General features: G+C 34.4%; 1 protein-coding gene across 5 annotated transcripts in view; it reads left to right on the forward strand.

Annotated features, from left to right (window-relative positions):
* Kiaa2026 (KIAA2026 ortholog) overlaps positions 1-18,587 on the forward strand; it is a 77,219-nt gene that overhangs the window by 53,005 nt on the left and 5,627 nt on the right. For 3 of the 5 annotated variants that reach the window (XM_057777862.1, XM_057777865.1, XM_057777866.1), the window contains 3 exons: positions 3,542-3,631; positions 14,549-14,664; positions 17,754-17,941. In XM_057777862.1, coding sequence (XP_057633845.1) covers positions 3,542-3,631; positions 14,549-14,664; positions 17,754-17,941 — 394 coding nt within the window. The remainder of the gene's footprint in view (positions 1-3,541; positions 3,632-14,548; positions 14,665-17,753; positions 17,942-18,587) is intronic. The other 2 variants (XM_057777863.1, XM_057777864.1) reach the window with 2 other exon arrangements.

Below are 18,587 nucleotides of genomic sequence, written 5' to 3' on the forward strand. Positions count from 1 at the left end.
CATTTTTTATTTTCTATGATATTTTATTTGAAAATGTCTTTCAAACCTAGTGAGCCTCTACCAGAATGGCATGATTTTGGTGATTGATGTTTATGTAAGGAAATTTTTATTATGTAATTTTTCTGAAATATGGCCATGAAATTCTTTTAACTATATAGTACTTCCCTTACCCTAATACATCCATTCATTCCTAATTTTGTAGTTAGAGGAGGCCTTTTAATACTGTCACTCAGTATAAATAATTAATTGTGAATTGTATCCTAAAACTATGTCTTCAGTTTTTACTAGTTTTAAGTTTTTTTATTTTGCTTAAAAAGACCCCTTGTAGATTGTGATACAGTAGATGGAGTTTAAAGTTGTGTTGTTTCCTCTCCCAGGTCTTCATCTTAGGTCACTTTACATCTGTTGCTTTTACTTGTGTATCAATTGAAGAGATGCCTTCTTCTTAGCCGACTCTAAGCCTTGAACCAAGTTACATGACTTTAATCCATTTCATCTGTAAATTGATTGTGGCTCGGCCTTGATTGAGTCAAGTGAAAGACTTACTTTAACATAAGTGTGTCACTCTTAATGTTCTCCCTGCAGGGAAGCCTCTCAGAGTGTGATAATCCCAGCTGCTCAGGAGGAATCTTTTTCACCCAGGAGGCTCTGTGTTTCAGAAGCACTTTATAAATTAATACCAATGAGAAAGAGATTTAATGAGATGGCTTTTCTTTGTTCTTACTAAATGCATCTGTCTTCTTACTACAGTGAATTTTTACTGTTGATACTAGTTTTCATAGGATCACCATCTGAAATTGAAGACCTTCATTTTTTAAAAAGTAGGAATTGATTGTGTCATAAAGTTGGCATAAATCAGACTGTTTCTATTCCAGAATTTTCTATCTGCTTAGCATGATTTAACATATTGTATATAAGGTATACATTAGTTATATAGAAATATAAAGCAGGCTGTGATAGCACATATCTATGACCCCAGCACTTGGAACACTGAGACTAGCCTAGGCTACATAATAAGTTTGAGGGCATCTTGTTCTATGTAAGGAGATCCTATCTCCACAGCAACAAAGCCTGTAAATTATTATGTAGATATTAAGTTATTTTAATGTACCTTCAAGATAAATATCATTAAAAATATTTTGACCCTTAAATATAGAAAAATTACATTTAGAACTTAGGGTAATTTAAGAACATTATCCTAAAAATACCTCATCCCCTTCAGTTCAGAAATTATTTTGAATTTGCATGTCCATTAGCTACATAACACCAGAATGTTTTAATGTCCCAGTAGCTATGCTGGCTTATAATTCACAGTCATTAAATACATAACTACTCAAAAGTGCAATCCACTGACTATTTCAATAAATTTGTCAGATATGAGACATACTAAATATGAAACTGTAAAGGTTCCGTGTAGTTCTTAGGCTCACTGAAATTTGATAAGCATTGATTTAACACAGCTTATTAACTCGGTCAGCCACTAAGAAGTGTTACTTCGTATAGCTTTTAACACTTTGGCCTCAGCTATGTTCCAGTAGATGAAATATAATTATTTATTACCATGACTGCCTTTAAAGTTTTTAGGATGTGTTTAGTTTGTTGGGTATATGCCTTCATTGTTCCTGTAAATTTCTATATGCTGCACATAAAGCATGCTCATCCATTTTACATGTGATCCTAAAATAGAAGGAAACTTTCTCTGAGCCTTGTCATGTAGGTAAGTGAAAATCTATGCTGTGATATTAACCAGTACATCAAGTTCAGTGACAAAGAACAGATCTGATGTAGTAGTAATAACAACAGTGAGTCCCCGCTAAAACCTACTGGAAAGCTGTGCTTTGTGACTTCATAGATTCAGTAGAAGCTGACTGTGTTACCTAGTTGTACAAGTGCTTACATAGCTGTCAGTCTCCTGCTTGACCATCGTCATTTCTTTCATAACCAGATTTAGCACATTGGAATGTGTGATTTCTAATAATTATCAATTGCATTATCCCACTACAATACTGTGTAATGCTTTCTACTCTGAAATTGCTTTTGTTTTTGCATTTTGCAAGTACTCTACCACTGAGCATATCCCCAGTCCTCAAATTGTTTAATTTGGATTACTTAAGTATATACTTCCCTGTTTTATCAATACATTTGGAGTTTTATAGATATTTCTGATAAGTAATTATTAGTACTAATTATGGTATAGTATCTGTAATAATTTTTTTAATCTTTTAGGTTGTACCAAATTGCCATTTTTGTAGGTAAATGTATTTTTGAATTTCTTAGTTTTAACCAAATTTAAATCATTTCCTGTCTCCTCTTTTAACCAACTCAATAACAATTAGCATGTATCTTGTATGACCCACTTTTGCTTGTTACTTTTGTCTGATCTTAATAATAAAAGAAAGTGTATGTTTTAAGAAAACAGTGACTACACTAATGAATGTAGTGATGATAAATGTTGGTGATAATTTGTAAATATATAGTGTATTTTAAGTTATATGGTATAAACATCAAAATTTTCTTGACTCTGAAACTTTTCTATGTAAATGGCATTTTGTTTTCTGAATTTTCTGTTCCTTTAGATGCTCTTGTTTAAATTATTGTAGGAAAGGGGTTAAATATATTAAACTCATTGGAAATTTAATATAATTTTACAGGAACCAAATGGAGTATTTTTTGTTAGTATTTCTGATGCTTTAGTTTATAAAACTGCAATTAAACCAAGATAGGTCAGTTAACAACTAAGAATTCATTATTTTGGTCATTTGCCAGAGTTAACCAACTAAAATAAAATGAATCACACAATTACAAAAAGAAATTGATACTGCTTGTAAAGATGGTTTTACTAAAACCTTTTAAGGTCAGTTGGCTGGGTGGCACATGTCTGAAATCTAGCACCTGGTGGCTGAGCAGGACATTATAAGTTTGAGGCCAGCCAGGGATACATAGTAAGACCCTTTCTCAAAAAAAAAAAAAAGAACAAAAACAGCAACGGTAAAATCCATTAAACTCCTGACAAGAATGTGTACTTAATTTTGTTCATGTTTTTGAATATATTACACATAGTTTGGGTCCTCCTTTAGTACTCCTGCCAGCAGCAATAACTCAGTTTGTTAAATTATATAGTTAGCAAGCCAAAGCAAAGGAAAGCGGCCACTCTCACAGGGCTTCAATTCACCTTCTCGGAGACTGCCTGGTGCAATTATTTCTTACAGGTGATTCAGTCACCTGTGAAATCTAATGAGTTTCCAGATCTTTGTCATTCTGGGCTTAAAGCTAATAACACTTAGAAAGTAATGGATTATAATGCAGAATTTTAGGGGTGTGGGATGAGACTGCCAGTGTTGTGATTTTAGCTTATTTTATATGAAACCTGAAGTTCATACATCATAACAAATAAATATCTCAGATAGTAACTGTAGAGCTTTCCTCTTATTATTGCAGAGAAGTAGTCTTAATTTCAGTGTATGTTAAACAATTTCTGTTACCACATTTTTGGTGTTTTATATTATGTGTTATCAAGCTGTGTTTTTGTGTTTTATTTTAGCTTATTTGCACTAATCTTGATGAACTCAGGGAATTAATCACAAAAATCGAGAATGAACTCAAAGATCTGGAAAACAGTAGAAAAAAATCGGTAGGTGTTTATCCAAAAGTTCTATCTGTTATTGTCAGCATTAAAATTTATTCCTGCTTTTTTCCAAGTTTTTAAAAATCTTGTTCTCTTAATTACATGAAAATTTACAATTAAAGATAGAAGCATTGTTTCTTCAATTTCTCCCATGTGGTCTAATTTTTATTTTTAATACAAAAAGATGGTATCGGGGCAAGAAGATTCATTTTCTTTGCCTGGTTTATAACAAGTAGTCTTAGATATTTCTCAGTATACTGATTGTTTTCTAACTGGTAGCTTTCTAGATACTGCATATTCTTAATTACATATCTTTAATGGAAGCCTATTACATAGTAACAAACTTTTAATTATGTGTAGTATAAAACATATACCAGACCATAAATTCTTCTTATTCTTACCAGGATAACGCCTAAAAAAACCTGTTATCAGACTATAGGTTTTTAAGATTAATTTTTACTGTATTTCCTAACAATAGTTGGTCAACTAATTTCCTGAAGTTTTCCTTAAGTCACTACAGCATGAGAGTGTCACATATCTGCACTCACTTGGTAAAGTGCTCCATGTTGTTCTTTATCAAGTAGATAACACCTACTTAACTGGCATTTATAACTGGATTATGTCATAGTGGAAACATAATTATATACCAATAGATAAACAGGGAAAGTGTCAAATATTTAAGAAAAATTAATCATACAAGAACCCTTTTATCATGAAACCGCTTGCTTTGTACTTAAAACCTGTTAATATAAATATGTATAATAATGATGACTGATTCAACAGATTTACAGTAGCCATTTTACATGCTGTTAGGAGTGATATGTGGAAGTACTTTGAAGGGAGCAGATGGAAGTATCAGAAAACTTCAGCATTCTGGAGTTATTTAGCACAAAAATGAAAGAACCTTAAATATTTCAGAAGTCTTAGATGACTGTGATCTAAGAAGTGAAATAAATGTTCAGAATAGTCATCAGCCAGATGTGGTGGCACACACCTTTAATACTAGCACTTAGGAGAGGCAGTGCCTAAAGGATCTCTGTGAGAGTACAAAGCAAGCCTCGTCTGCGTAGTGAGTTCCAGGCCAACCAACACTGCTGAATGAGACCCTGTCTCAAAAAGAAACAAAAACAAAATTAGCCGTCATCAGTTAACAAGAAAAACCTTATGGTCGGTATACCATCAGAGAGTAGAGGAAACATTTCAGAAATACTTCCATTTAAAAATAGTAAAGACCTGTATGTTTTCATATTACTTTAGGTATCTGGGAAGTCTCTTGATGTGGAAGACTTTTATTAAAACTTACTGCAGTAGTATGTTCTACTAAAAAAATAATTCATGTGAGAATATTTTCAGCCAGAATTATTATCATATTTAATATTTTATGTTCATAAAAGAATGATTATTTAGTAGGAAAGAATATTTTTTAAAAAAAATCAGAGCATAACATAGTTTTGCAGAAGCTATTGCTTTTAATTATTGCCTCAGAAGCTATTGTTTTCATATTTCACAACTGAACAGAATTCTGTAAATTGCTAAACCTTTATATACTTAACCATAACTTTATTTTGTGTATATAAAAAAAAATTTTTCCTACTGTGTAGTTTAAGCATAGCTGATTGAAGTACTTTCAGCACATACTACAGGATTTTCCACAAAGTCGTCCTCCTCCCTTAGTGGAGCGGACTGCAGTGTTAGCACATTGCCTTCCTTCACAGGATCACGTAGAAGAAAAAGTAAACAAACTAAAGGTATCTGACAGTATAGTCTGTGAGAATGTTTATTAAAAGTTTCAGGCTTTATATAGAGTTTGATGGATTCCCTTTTGTGTCTCCAAACTACATTCTTTTGTATTCACAGGTTGCTTTTAATATTTCTTGAAGAAATGGGGTTCTTGGAATTATACTTTATAGGGATAATTTTACTGACGTACCAGCATAGAGTATAAACTATTTCCCCTGACTGAAACTGCCTAGAGGATTATTACATAGACAATTGTCTCAGCCAGCGAAAATGACCACATAGCATAAAATAAATAAGCTTTCATTTCAGAATTCTCTTTCCCTGAACACACCTTTTTCCTTTACAAAAATCTATTAATGAATATCTGTAAGTTGCAGAAATTACCTTATTCGGTATTTGTTACTATTTAATAGTGGCTTATATTTGGTATCGTTTAAGAGTAATATGCTCTCCTTAACAGAATTTTTACATAAACTAAAACTTAAACATTAGTAAACATAAATAATGTCAAAAATCCTTATATTAATCATTTAATGAAGAGCTTTCTTGCCTCCTACTATCTGGATACAATGTAAGCCTTTGTAATTGATTCCAGGGTCACTGTTGTGAATATCAGTTGTCTTATTACTGTAAAAATCTGTTGCTATCACTTGTTCTTATTAAAAATTCATCTATATATTTTTAAGGATTATTTTGGTATGTTTGCTTCTCGTCTTTTTTTTTTTTTCCATTGCTAGGCTGTCAGTTATCCCCTCTTGTTGTGTCAGTTTATCTGCCCTAGTTGGAATGCTGTGGACTAAAAATGCAGGTAACCATGCTTGCTAGGATCGGGCTTACAGTGAAGACCATAATAGAATGTATGAACTTCACCATACAGATAGCTGCCTTGACCTACTCCTTCTCTTGTAATAGATGAAGGATTGATATTTATCCCCTGAGGATTAATGTCAAGACTAAAATGATATTTAGAATCAAACATTCATTTAATAATGATTTTAATTTTTCAATAACAGTGAATAACAGAAGATGTTAATGTTTAGTTCCCCATAAGCGTCATTACTGAATTTAGAAATTGCACATGGGATATTGATGTAATACAGATTCATATAATAAGCACTTAGCTGTTTCAGAGAGTTCTCTCTGGGGTCTATCAAGATACTGTTTCCTACCAAATAACAAGATAAACCAGGCATTCTGTGCATCACTGTAATCCTAGCAGTAGAGTACAGGAAAGGCAGATTAGAAGTTCCAGGTTATCCTCATCCACATCGTGAGCTTGAAGCCAACCTAGACTACCTGTGACCTTGTCCTGGGGGTAGAGAAAAATCCATTTTCTTATCCAGTCAAGAGTGCATTAAAAAAGGTTATTTTTGTTTTCTTATTTAACAGACTATATTCTAGAGCACTTGATAGTTAAAAGGCTTTAAATATATCAGGCTTTGCCATTGAGCTGCTTATTACAATGAAAGGTTATAATTTCTTAAATCAAGGTTGTTTCCTTTTGATTCTGTAATGCTTAATCATCTGCCTAGCTTTGTCTAAAGTGAGGCCTCTGGTTGAGATGGAGAGAAACATAGTTTGACAAAAACCTTTTAATTTTTCTCATCATAATTTAGGTCGCATGAATTTTTAGTGTTCTCAAAGACAAATCCCATTTTTACTGCGTGCGTTCTTATGACTTTAGTTGACATAAAAATTTCCATTGTACTGAATTATTTGGAAAACATTCTTTCTAGTCTGATTTTTTTTTAGTTTTCCTGAAATAGCATTAATGTTTTAATAAATACTCAGTCTTACTGTGTTTAGAACTTGTTGGACATACCGCATTCTAGGTAATAAAAACATGAAAGACTTTTGCTACTCTTTAAGAACTTTTCATATGAGCCTGTTTTATCATCATGTTTACTCAATTTGTGCTTTATCATAGTTATCCAAAGAGGCATCTGCCTTTAAGCAAACATTTGCCCAGAGATTGAGCATAAGAAAAAAGTGTATGCCTTTTTTTTTCCTCTAGTGAAAAGTAAACTGCCTCACTAGGAGTGCGATCTCTGTGTTTCTCTGTACAAAGCAGTGGTGCTATCACAGCGGTCATTGTGTGCCTTTGTACTTGGTTTTAATGCTAATTTAGGTGTATAATGAAATGTTATATATACTCTTAGATATGAGACTTACTCTTAAGTGAAAATTGGTAAGAGTATCAAGAGAAAATTTTACTCTGGCATTGTTAAAATACTGTTTTAACTTTTTCCATGGTAATGTGCAGTCATTTCACTGTATTATAAAGCAATCACGTTTCAAAAGGCACTATGTAACAGTGTGGTTAGGGTGATCTCTGTCTTCTGAACTGAATGTGCAGGAGGTAGTTTTTCTAGGTCAGAAATTGCAAAAGCAGAAAATATTTAGTGATGTAGTATTCAATTTTCACTTAATATTACTTAGACTACAAAAATGTCAAGTAACTTTATTTATTAAAATAGTTTATTAAAATAGTTTGTGTTTTTTAGGGGGTGGGTTTTGGGGGGTTTTGTTGTTGTTTTTCAAGACAAGGTCTCTCTGTGTAGCCCTGCTTGACTTGGAACTCAGAGATTTACCTGTCCCTGCCTCCTCAGTGCTGGGATCAAAGGAGTCTGCCACTACCTCTGACTAAAACACTTAAATTTTATTTGTGCTGTTTTTGTTCATATGAGTTTACATTCTTTACAAGTCACCTTTGGATTGTATTTGGTTTTAAATGAACTATCATTGGTCATTAGGGATCCACTGACACTTTGACAGTTTATTTTCATTTTTCTTGAAAATTATAATGCAGTTATACTAATAAATTGACAGTCCTTTTCCGCCATAGGATGTTTGTTCATTGTAAGAATTAAGCCTATAATACAAGTACTTTGCCTTGCGATGGTTGGTTTTTTTTTTTTTTTTTTTATGCACTGGCATTTGTAAGCAAAGCATTTTAGAAAGTAGCATGTAAAAAGAATCATGTGCATTTATACATGACTTAACTTCCTTAATATATGGCTCCTCATAACCTTTTTTGATTATATACAACATTACAAGAAAATCTACATAAGAAATTGGATGGTTTGTAAAAGTGGGTTTACCATTTATTAATATATAAGCATATCCATAATGATGAGATACTTAATACGTCTAGAATTTGTTTTCCTATTTTTTTCTCTTAGGTTCCCAGTGTCCCCAGCATTAGTAGATTGCCAGCTCCCTCTTTACAGTAAAGCACCCTAGCAAGTGTTAAACTGGCATTGTCAAATCCACCCCTGGTTACTGAATTGTTCTCTAGTCATTAGGTGAGTTCCCCCATGCTCATTTCACACTTATTGAGATGCAGTTTTTCATTTTATAATATTGTGTAGTTTTCTAAGTTTTATTCCTCATATAATTCCTTAGGTTATACACAAAAAACTTAGGAAACTGCATAATTAATAAAGGACTTACCTTGTGACCATAGATCAGCTTCTTTAAATAATATTCCCTAAAGGGTCATTTAAAAACTCCATGGTTTGGTAGTTGAGCATCTAATACAAAGGGAGCTGGCAAACAATAAATGCTGTGGACATTGGATGAGAAACAATGAAAGGTAAGCTGAAAATTTAGACTATTGGCTGTTGTTTTTCTGCTGTATATTCACATTAAAGTTTATAATCTGTTAATTTTATATATATATTACTCTTTGGGCTGGAAAAATGGCTCAGTGGTTAAGAGCAGTTATGCTTGCAGAGGACCAGATTCAGTTCCAAGCACCCATACGGTGCTTCGCAACCACCATAACTGTAGTTCTATGGGATCCAATGCCCTCTTCTGACTTCCTTGGATATGAAGTACACACATGGTGCACATATATACATGCAGGCAAAACACACATAAAATAAAATGAATAAATCTTTTTTTTTAACTACCCTATTTTGCTTCCTTTTTTATTGATTTATTGAGCTATACATTTTTCTCTGCTCTCTTCCCTTCCTCTCCCCTCCAACCCTCTCCCATGGTCCCCACTTTACTCAGGAGAGCTTGCCTTTTTCTATTTCCCATGTAGCTTAGACCCATGTATGTCTCTCTTAGGGTCCTCGTTGTCTAGATTCTCTGGGGTTGTGATTTGTAGGCTGGTTTTCTCTGCCTTATGTTTAAAAACCACTTATTATCTTATGTACTCACTCATAAGTGATTTTTATACATAACCTATTTCTTAAAGTGACCTTTGGTGTTCATAATGCTAAATGTATATAATGCGTTTGAATTTTACCTTAAAAATTTTTAAGCCCTGAAAATGATCATAATTTTGATAAAAATGTTAAAAATTGTGCCTGTGTTCACTTATTTATTAATGTACTAATCAGATTATATGCATAGTTTATGTTAAATATTATACTAAGTACATTTTTACTAATGTTTTAGCACTAGGGCACCTGACTAGTTGTCCCAACTACCTGTCCTGACTGTTGATTCATCTGTCTACCAGTTTGATTGTTAGTTCTGTAATCAGTACACATGAAGATTTTGTCTTTCTTGAAATCAGTGAATTTTACATTAATAAAGGTAAGGGAGCACACTATTTGCACTCTTATTTTTCTTGAACACACACTCTGTAACCCAGGCTGACCTCAGACTTGCAGCAATCCTCCTGCCTCCAACTCCAAAGTGCTGGAAGTGGTTACTTGTGCCACTATGCCAGGTTGTTTTCCTTTGCTTTGATTTAGTTTTAAAATATGTCACCATTTTAATTACTATTATACTTTTAATTAACACAATCTTTAGAGATTGTAACTTTTAAGATTGCAAAGGTATCTGTACAATATAACCTTATGTTATAATAATATCAGTACTTATGAATTAGTAGTTGCACAATATAATCTATTAGTACTTATTTAGGAATTGGCTCTATGGGGACCAGGAAAGACACAGCATGGTGATTTAGAAGGAGAGTAGATTTTAACATTTGTGAGATACAAACTTTTAGTTTGAAGTCAGTTCTATTTTACAAGTATTTGCTAGAGTGATTTTTTTTTTCATTACAAAACCTTTTATAACCATTTCATGTCAATCGAAATCACAGAACTAGGCAGAAAGGCCCAGGCGACAAATACAAACAGCGCAGCACTTCCCTGGGAGGCTGGGGACGGACATGACACCATGGCCACAGCAGCTGGAGCTCAGCTGTCATCATCATCATCGGCATTGCTAGAGTGATTTTAAGACAGCTTTCTTCTAGAAAATTATGCCCTTTTAAGTTTTAATAGATCCATCTTGGAAGGAATATCAAAATTGTTTTTTCTCATATCTATATATGATCTATAAAGTTGGTCAGTCAGAAGAGCTATTTCTGGCTTGTGGTTACTTAGTTTAAACAACAATAAGTATTTGTTTATTTGAAGTAGATTTTTTATATTGAACCAAAGGTAAAGAAGATTTTTATTAACTCTAGTTGCTCATTAAAAATAGATAACTTTTGGGGCTGGAGAGATAGCTCAGAGGTTAAGAGCATTGCCTGCTCTTCCAAAGGTCCTGAGTTCAATTCCCAGCAACCACATGGTGGCTCACACCATCTATAATGGAGTCTGGTGCCCTCTTCTGGCCTGCAGGCGTACACACAGACAGAATATTGTATACATAATAAATAAATAAATATTTTAAAAAAACTTTAAAAAAAATAGATAACTTTTAAGCCGGGCGATAGTGGCACAAGCCTTTAATCCCAGCACTCGGGAGGCAGAGGCAGGCGGATCTCTGTGAATTCAAGGCCAGCCTGGTCTACAAGAGCTAGTTCCAGGACAGGCTCCAAAGCCACAGAGAAACCCTGTCTCGAAAAACCAAAAAAAAAAAAAAAAAAAAAAAAAAAAAGCTAGTTCCAGGACAGGCTCCAAAGCTACAGAGAAACCCCGTCTTGGAAAAAAAAAATAAAACAAAACTTTTAATGCTTTTTGTAATAGTTCCTTCCATTGTGCACTATAAAAATGAGGTCCCAACTCAGTAGGAAGCAACAGTGTTAGGACTAAGGAGTTAGTTTGGTAGTACAGTTAAAGGCTCAGGATTCAGTCCTTAGCACAGTGGTGTGGGGCACAAAATGCTGTTACTTTAATTGCATTTGGATTGTAAGCATCATATTTTATCCCAGTAACACTTGAAGCTGATTTCCCCCTCCATTTGAGTTGTTGAGTAAAAACCCTGTTTAAACACCAGTACAAGCAGTGATTCTGCCCTTTTAACCACCTCAAGAGTATAGATTCACATTCCCATGGCAGTGTATAGGTTCCTTTCACAGGAGTCATTATATCTTTTATAGTTTTATACATTTTATTAATCTTCTATGATAGAACACCATAGATATTTCAAAACAGGTTAATGGGTAAGGCACTTGTATGAAAATTATAAATCTGTTCTCTGATTAAATATTTAGGTTTCCTTCCTTGTATAGAATCTTTTGGTCAGTCATATATTTTGTAGACATTAATTAATTTTAAAAATCAGAATTAAATGTAAAATCTTCTTAATCACTTTTAAAATCTTATAAAGCAAAAATTAATTTAGTAATTTAACAGAGACACCACTACAGCAATGTCTTGATATAAAGATGTACAGATATACCGTCTACCCTTCCTGTTCCTCATCTTGCTAGTCCTAACTGATGTCATCTGAATTCCCTATCCTGTCACCACTGTACTTATCCAGACAGTAACTGTACAAGCCAGGTTAGTTCCGCAGGCGTCACTTTTCTCCTTTGGTCCCCACTAGTTTTCTCAAAGACTTTAATCCTTTTTCTAATGAATTCTACCACACACAGGATATTCTTTCTGCTTTCTTCCTTAACATTCTTCCTTCTCTTAAGTTTGAGGAAAACTGAATTCTATTCTCTCACCATTTCATTTTCCATCAAGTAGTTGCTGAGTATATGATTGGCATCGGTAATCCCAACACTTGAGAGGCTGTAGCAGGAAGCTCAAAAGTTCCAGACTAGCCCAAGCTACATAGCCAGTCAAAGGGTTGAATAGTGAGATCCTGTCTAAAACCAAAAGAGTGAATACTAGCTCTTGTTCCATTTAATAGTTTTGATTCATGGATTAGAATGAGCACTTCCTACTATCTCACCAATTCTTTTAGAAAAGTTTTCACTTCTAAGGTATAACTCACTGCTTACTTGGGTCTGACTTATGCTTTTCTTAGAATATATTTGAAAAGGAATGACTATTTTAATATGCTATAGCAGTGTCTCTCAATCTGTGGGTCATGACACCTTTGGAGGTTGAACAGCCCTTTCACAAGGGTTGCCTAAGACCATCTGCATATCAGGCATTCACATTGTTTAAATTAATAGCAAAATTAAAGTTATGAGGTAGCAACAAAAATAATGTTATAGTTGGGGTGACTACAACATTAGAAATTAACTGTATTAAAAGGTTATGGCATTAGGAAGCTTGAGAACCACTGTGTGGTAGGAAATAAAAATTTTCTTAAACTGGGTAGTGGTGGCACATGCCTTTAATCCCAGTGCTCAAGAGGCAGAGGCAGGTAGATGTTTGAGTTCAAAGCCAACCTAGTGTACAGAGAAAGTTCCAGGACAACCAGTGCTATGTGGAGAGACCCTGTCTGGGAGGGGAGGGATTTTTCTTAAAATTTTTCTTAAAACCGTGACCCAATATCCTATTAAGATGTAAATTAGGGGTGGAGAGATGACTACAGTTGTTAATACGTACTGCTCTTGCAGAAGACCAGCACCCACGTAGAGGTGCACAAGTACCTGCAAATAGTTCCAGAAGATTCAACTCCCTCTTTGAGCTTCATATGCATTACACACATATGCATGCAGGCAAAACAGTCGTGCACATAAAATAAAATAATCTTCTTTAAGACATAAGTTAGCATAGGGTTCATATTTGGTGTGTCCACAGCATAAAATCCAACATCTTCCTACTCTTCTAATAAACAGTTACCCTTCTATGATCCAAAACCTCAAAAGAAATGTAGCTCTTTGTATATGTAAATAGATAACCTGTTGCTTTAAAGTTCTGAAACCTTTGGGATTATAAAGTTAAAGACTTGTCATTTAAAATAGCAAAGATATTTTGTGTGTGCATGTGTATGTATATGTATATAAAAAGTTGACAACTTCGTTTACACCTCTAGAATAGACTTTTGCTGTAGATAGTGACCTTATTATTCTTGATATGGCAGATAGACTTGATAGGATGAAGTGATTTTATGCATGTTAAATGTGATCTGTAATGTATGATTGTGTGACTTTCATTGGAAATAATACATATGGATAATATGATGCAAGATATTTCTTTTGTAAACTCTCGTTTTGCTTTTCTATGCTAGAAACTGCTAAAATAATTATAGCACTTTCTTAGGGAGTTTGTTAAAAAGTCTCTCTTTTTTTTCCCCTCTCCTACAAATTACAAAAACTTTGCTTCATGGCTTAATTTACTTATTTGGTGAATTTATTTAAATATTTGTGCCTTTAAATGGTTTTGATCATTTGTTGGTGGGCCCTCCCCTTTCGCACTAGAGCTCAAACCCAAGACTACATACATTTGGTAAATTATTTATTAAGATATTTATAACTGACATAATTAGACTTTTTTAAGTATGCATTTCCTACTTAGATGATAAACATTTGGAATTTATTCTGGAGAACTGAAGATCACTAGATGTAATGATGTTTCATTTGTATTTTAATAAATAAAGCTTGCCTGAAGATCAGAGAGTAAAACAGCTGCAGTGATCAGCCATACAGACTAGGTAGTAGTGGCATACACCTTTAATCCTGGTGGCCACACTAGTTTGCTATAGAGGCTGGGCAGTAGTGGTTATACACCTTTAATCTCAGCACAAGAGAAGAATATAAAAAGGAAGGAGAAAGATTTCTGTCTCAGTGTCGTTCTGAGGATTCCTCGAGGCAGGATCATCATTTTTTGGACTGAGGTAGAGGTAAGAGCCAGTGTCTGACTGCCTTGCTTTTCTGGTCTTCAGGTTGAACTCCAATATCTGCCTCTGGGTTTTTATTAATCATGCTACAACTAAACATATTCAGGTTTCTTAAAAGATATTTCCTCTTTTTGTGTATTTTTGATGAGTTATTAACATTTTGTTACTTTGTTAGAGGATAAAATTTGATTGATACTGATTTTCGAGTAAGTCTAAGAAATTTACTTTTTAAACTTACGTTTCTAGGGCAAATGGTACCATCGGAGGCAAGCTGTAAAAGAATTGCATAGTACACTGATACGCCTTTTAAATGAATTGCTGCCATGGGAACCAAAGTTAATGAAGGCATTTCAAAGAAACAGGTAACAAACTGTACAATGTATTTAACTTATCCTAAGGCCCTTATTTTAAGATTTGGGGTTTTTCCATTCATTTGCATTTCATCAAATACAAAAACGTGTTCTGTGATTTGCTTTCTAATGGAAGAAACATACGGGCTCAAAAGGTCATGAATATTAATGGGGAGGATCATGATGGAGGAGATGTTTGAGACTGAGACTGGGAAGGCTACTCGTAAAGGAAATAAGGTGCACATTAGAGGGAAAGTATGCACCTTTTTCTTCTAAGGGCGCACTCTATAAGAATAGAAGTGTATTTGGCATTTGGAGGAAGCACAAAGAGTCAGTTATAACCAAAGAAAAATGATTGATGGTGATTGACATAGGACATAAAAGTCAGAGGTCAAGTAGCCAGGTCAGGTAGGACTTAATCTCTTAAGAGTTTACATGGACCAATATGAAAAGCTTTTGAAAGGGTGTTACAGAGACAGGATGTTCCTCCTGTGTTTCTCTTGCTTGCCTGCTTGCTTTCAGTGCTAAGACTTGAACCCACTGAGCTATATCTCTCACCTTAAGGTTGGTTTGGTTTTTTTTCACATTGGTTGATTGTTTCTGTGTGTGTGGAGGGTGGGGACGGGAATTAGACTTGTGTTTACCGTGGTCACAAGTGGAGGTTAGAGAAGAGTCTGCAGGGAGTTGGTTCTTTCCTTCCTCTTATGTGTGTCTTGGTGGAAGGCACTTTTATTCATTTGAACCATCACTGAGGCTATCTGGCCTTAATTTTTTTTTTAATATTTATTTATTTATTATGTATACAATATTCTGTCCGTGTTATGCCTGAAGGCCAGAAGAGGGCAGCAGACCCCATTACAGATGGTTGTGAGCCACCATGTGGTTGCTGGGAATTGAACTCAAGACCTTTGGAAGAGCAGGCAATGCTCTTAACCTCTGAGCCATCTCTCCAGCCCCCTCTGGCCTTAATTTTTAAAGTGCTCACTCTAACTGCCATGTTGAAATTGTTGTAAACGTGAAAGCAGATTAACTAGTTATACTATAATAGTTACCCTGAAAAAAGTGGGAGTAGCTGGTAGCATTGCACATGACAGGAAGTGGTTGGGTTTTAGATATAGCTTCAAAGTGGGGTTGGTAAAATTTGCCTAAAGAGTGTGCTTCAGAGTGTGGTAGGTTAATCCTATCATCAACTTGATAGTCTTCCAAAATAGTATGGAAACAAACTTCAGGCATGTCTGTATGGGATTTCCTAGATTAGATTAGTTGAGGTGGTTCACCCTCACCTGGGGCCCTAGACTGAACAAAAAAGAGAAGAGGAGCTGAGCTGCAGCATTCATCTGTTTTCTGATGGGCACACGAAACAGCCACTCAACGTTCCTGTTGCTATAACTTCTCTGCCATAATATACCCTCAGACTGAATAATTATGCCTCTTCCTTCCATAAGTTACCTCTGTCAAGTATTTTAAACAAGCAGTTAATGAAGTAGCTAATATAAATGTGATAGAAATTGATGAGTAAAAATTAAATTTGGTCTAAACGATTGTCATGATGGATATGCCATTAGCTGAAACAGGAGTGACTAAAGGAGAATCAGGTTTGAAGAATAACAGGAAGCGCTCGAGAGATAGCTCAGTGGTTAAGAATCCTGGCTGCCCTTCTAAAGAATAACAGGAATGGAATAGTTGGATTTAAACATGTTAAGTTTGTTATACTTTCTAGACACCTAATTGGTGGTGTTGAGTAGGCATTATCTGAGTTATATAAGTAATTCAAGACTTTATTAGACTTGAGGTACAAATTTGGGAGTTATCAAGATTGATTATATTTAAGGTCATGACATTAGTGGAAATTATGTAGACATTGAACATTGCAATATTTAGAAGTAAGGTAAGCACTTGGAAGGCAGAGGTAGGCACACACGTACACACACAAACACACACACACTAATAACAAAAATAAAATACCAGCCGGGTGGTGGTGGCAGACACCTTTAATCCTAGCACTCAGGAGGCAGAGGTAGGCTGATCTCTGAGAGTTCAAGGCCAGCCTGGTCTACAAGAGCTAGTTTCTAGGACAGGCTCCAAAGCTACAGAGAAACCATGTCTTGAGGGGGAGGGGGAAACACTAAATAAATAAATAAAATGCAAAACTATTATCACTTCAATTATTTTTAATGATTTTTCTAGACTGAAATAGTGGTGTACACTTATAATCCCAGCAACTAGGAGTCTGAATTGTAAATCTGAGATAAGCCTAGACTGCTACATAGTAAGACCTTATTTTTTTTTTTTTTTTTTTTTTTTTTGGTTTTTCGAGACAGGGTTTCTCTGTGGCGTAAGACCTTATTTTTAAAACCAAGAAAAAAATCTAAACTATACTGTAATGAGTAATTTAGGGCTGATTCAGGCTGGAGTAGTAGTTCAATTGGTAGAATACTTGTCTTGTAATAAAGTGATTGCCTTGCAAGCACAAGGACCAGAATTTCAATCCCCAGAACCCATGTTTAATGCCAGGTATTGTGGTTCATGCCTTTAATCCCAACACCTAGGAGGTAGAGGCAGGCATCTCTATGAGTTCAAGACAAACTTGTTCATCATAGTAAGTTCCAGAATGGCCAGAGCTATATAGTGCCATTCTATCTTTTAAAAACAAACAAACAAAAGAGGGGGAAAAAAAATCACTTTTTTTTTTTTTTTTTTTTAAAGTCAAGCATTCACAGGGCATGCAGATCCCTAGGGCTTGCTGGCCAGTCTACCTGCTGAGCCCCGGGCCAGTGACTCAGGGCCATTTTTCAATTCAGATAGAAAATTTTAGTTATTTATTGCTTTTCTTAATAATTCTAACTACAACCCTCAGAAAGACAAATAGATGGTGTATTCAAATTTTATTCAGAAATTTTAAGATATAACCTTTAATTTCTTAAGCATATATCATAAGTTTTGTCTTCTTGGGTAATTAATAATTGGTAAGACTGAACTAATAGGCATTTTAGATATACTTAAAACATAATTTTAAGATAATTGAAAATATTTCAAGATTTAATTTAAAATGCTAATTAATTTAGCTTCCAAAAATTCCATGTTACATTGATTTATTTCAGGAGCCGCCTGAAGAAAGACTATGATGATTTCCGAAGACAACCTGATTATGGTCAGTTCACTAGGGAACTATGGACTACTGAAGAATGTGAAGGGAACCCTGAGAGAGATCCCCCTACAGCAGAAATCAGTAAGTCTGTAGATGCAGCAGAACCTCTAGACAACCTGGAGAAAGAGCACGTGGATTCTGGTAGGCATTCAAACTTTTTAAATATAAGCACAAAGAGAACTTTGTTTGTTGTGAAGGCAAAAGGTAATCGGGTCAGTGAATGTCGATGAGGAAATCTAATAATTTACAAAATGCTATCCACATTCTTGTAAGCAATTTCTTGGCAATCATTATTAAATTTTTCAGAGTTTCTGAAGCCAGTGCCTAACTCTAAGTTATATATGTGTCATTGCCTGTTGCAAATCATACACTGCTAAACTGTTACCTGTTTGGAATTTGTTTGTTTTTTTTATTGTTATTACTCTTAAAGCTCTGTTGGTAAAGTTTGCCGTAAATGAATTTGAGAAATCCTTAAGATTGTGAATATTTTTTAAAATGAGGTGCAGCCAAAGTTGATGGCTGAGTGAGACTAAAGTAAACACATATAAGTATGGGTAGCTAGACCAATTTACATGTGATTCATTTCAGCTCATCAATGGCATTATTTAGTTAAATAAGAAGTTAATATGAAAAACTTGTAGTTAGTAATATGTTAACATATTTCATATCTTGTGTGAATTATAATAGTGAACTTCTTTTGATCAGAAATGAACACAATTCTTTAAGGATAAAGAACAAGAAAGGCTAAACATTTGTTTTCATTTTTTTGTCTCTAAAGACTAAAGTA

Source organism: Chionomys nivalis, chromosome 8, assembly GCF_950005125.1.
Source record: "Chionomys nivalis chromosome 8, mChiNiv1.1, whole genome shotgun sequence".
Classification (NCBI taxonomy): domain Eukaryota; kingdom Metazoa; phylum Chordata; class Mammalia; order Rodentia; family Cricetidae; genus Chionomys; species Chionomys nivalis.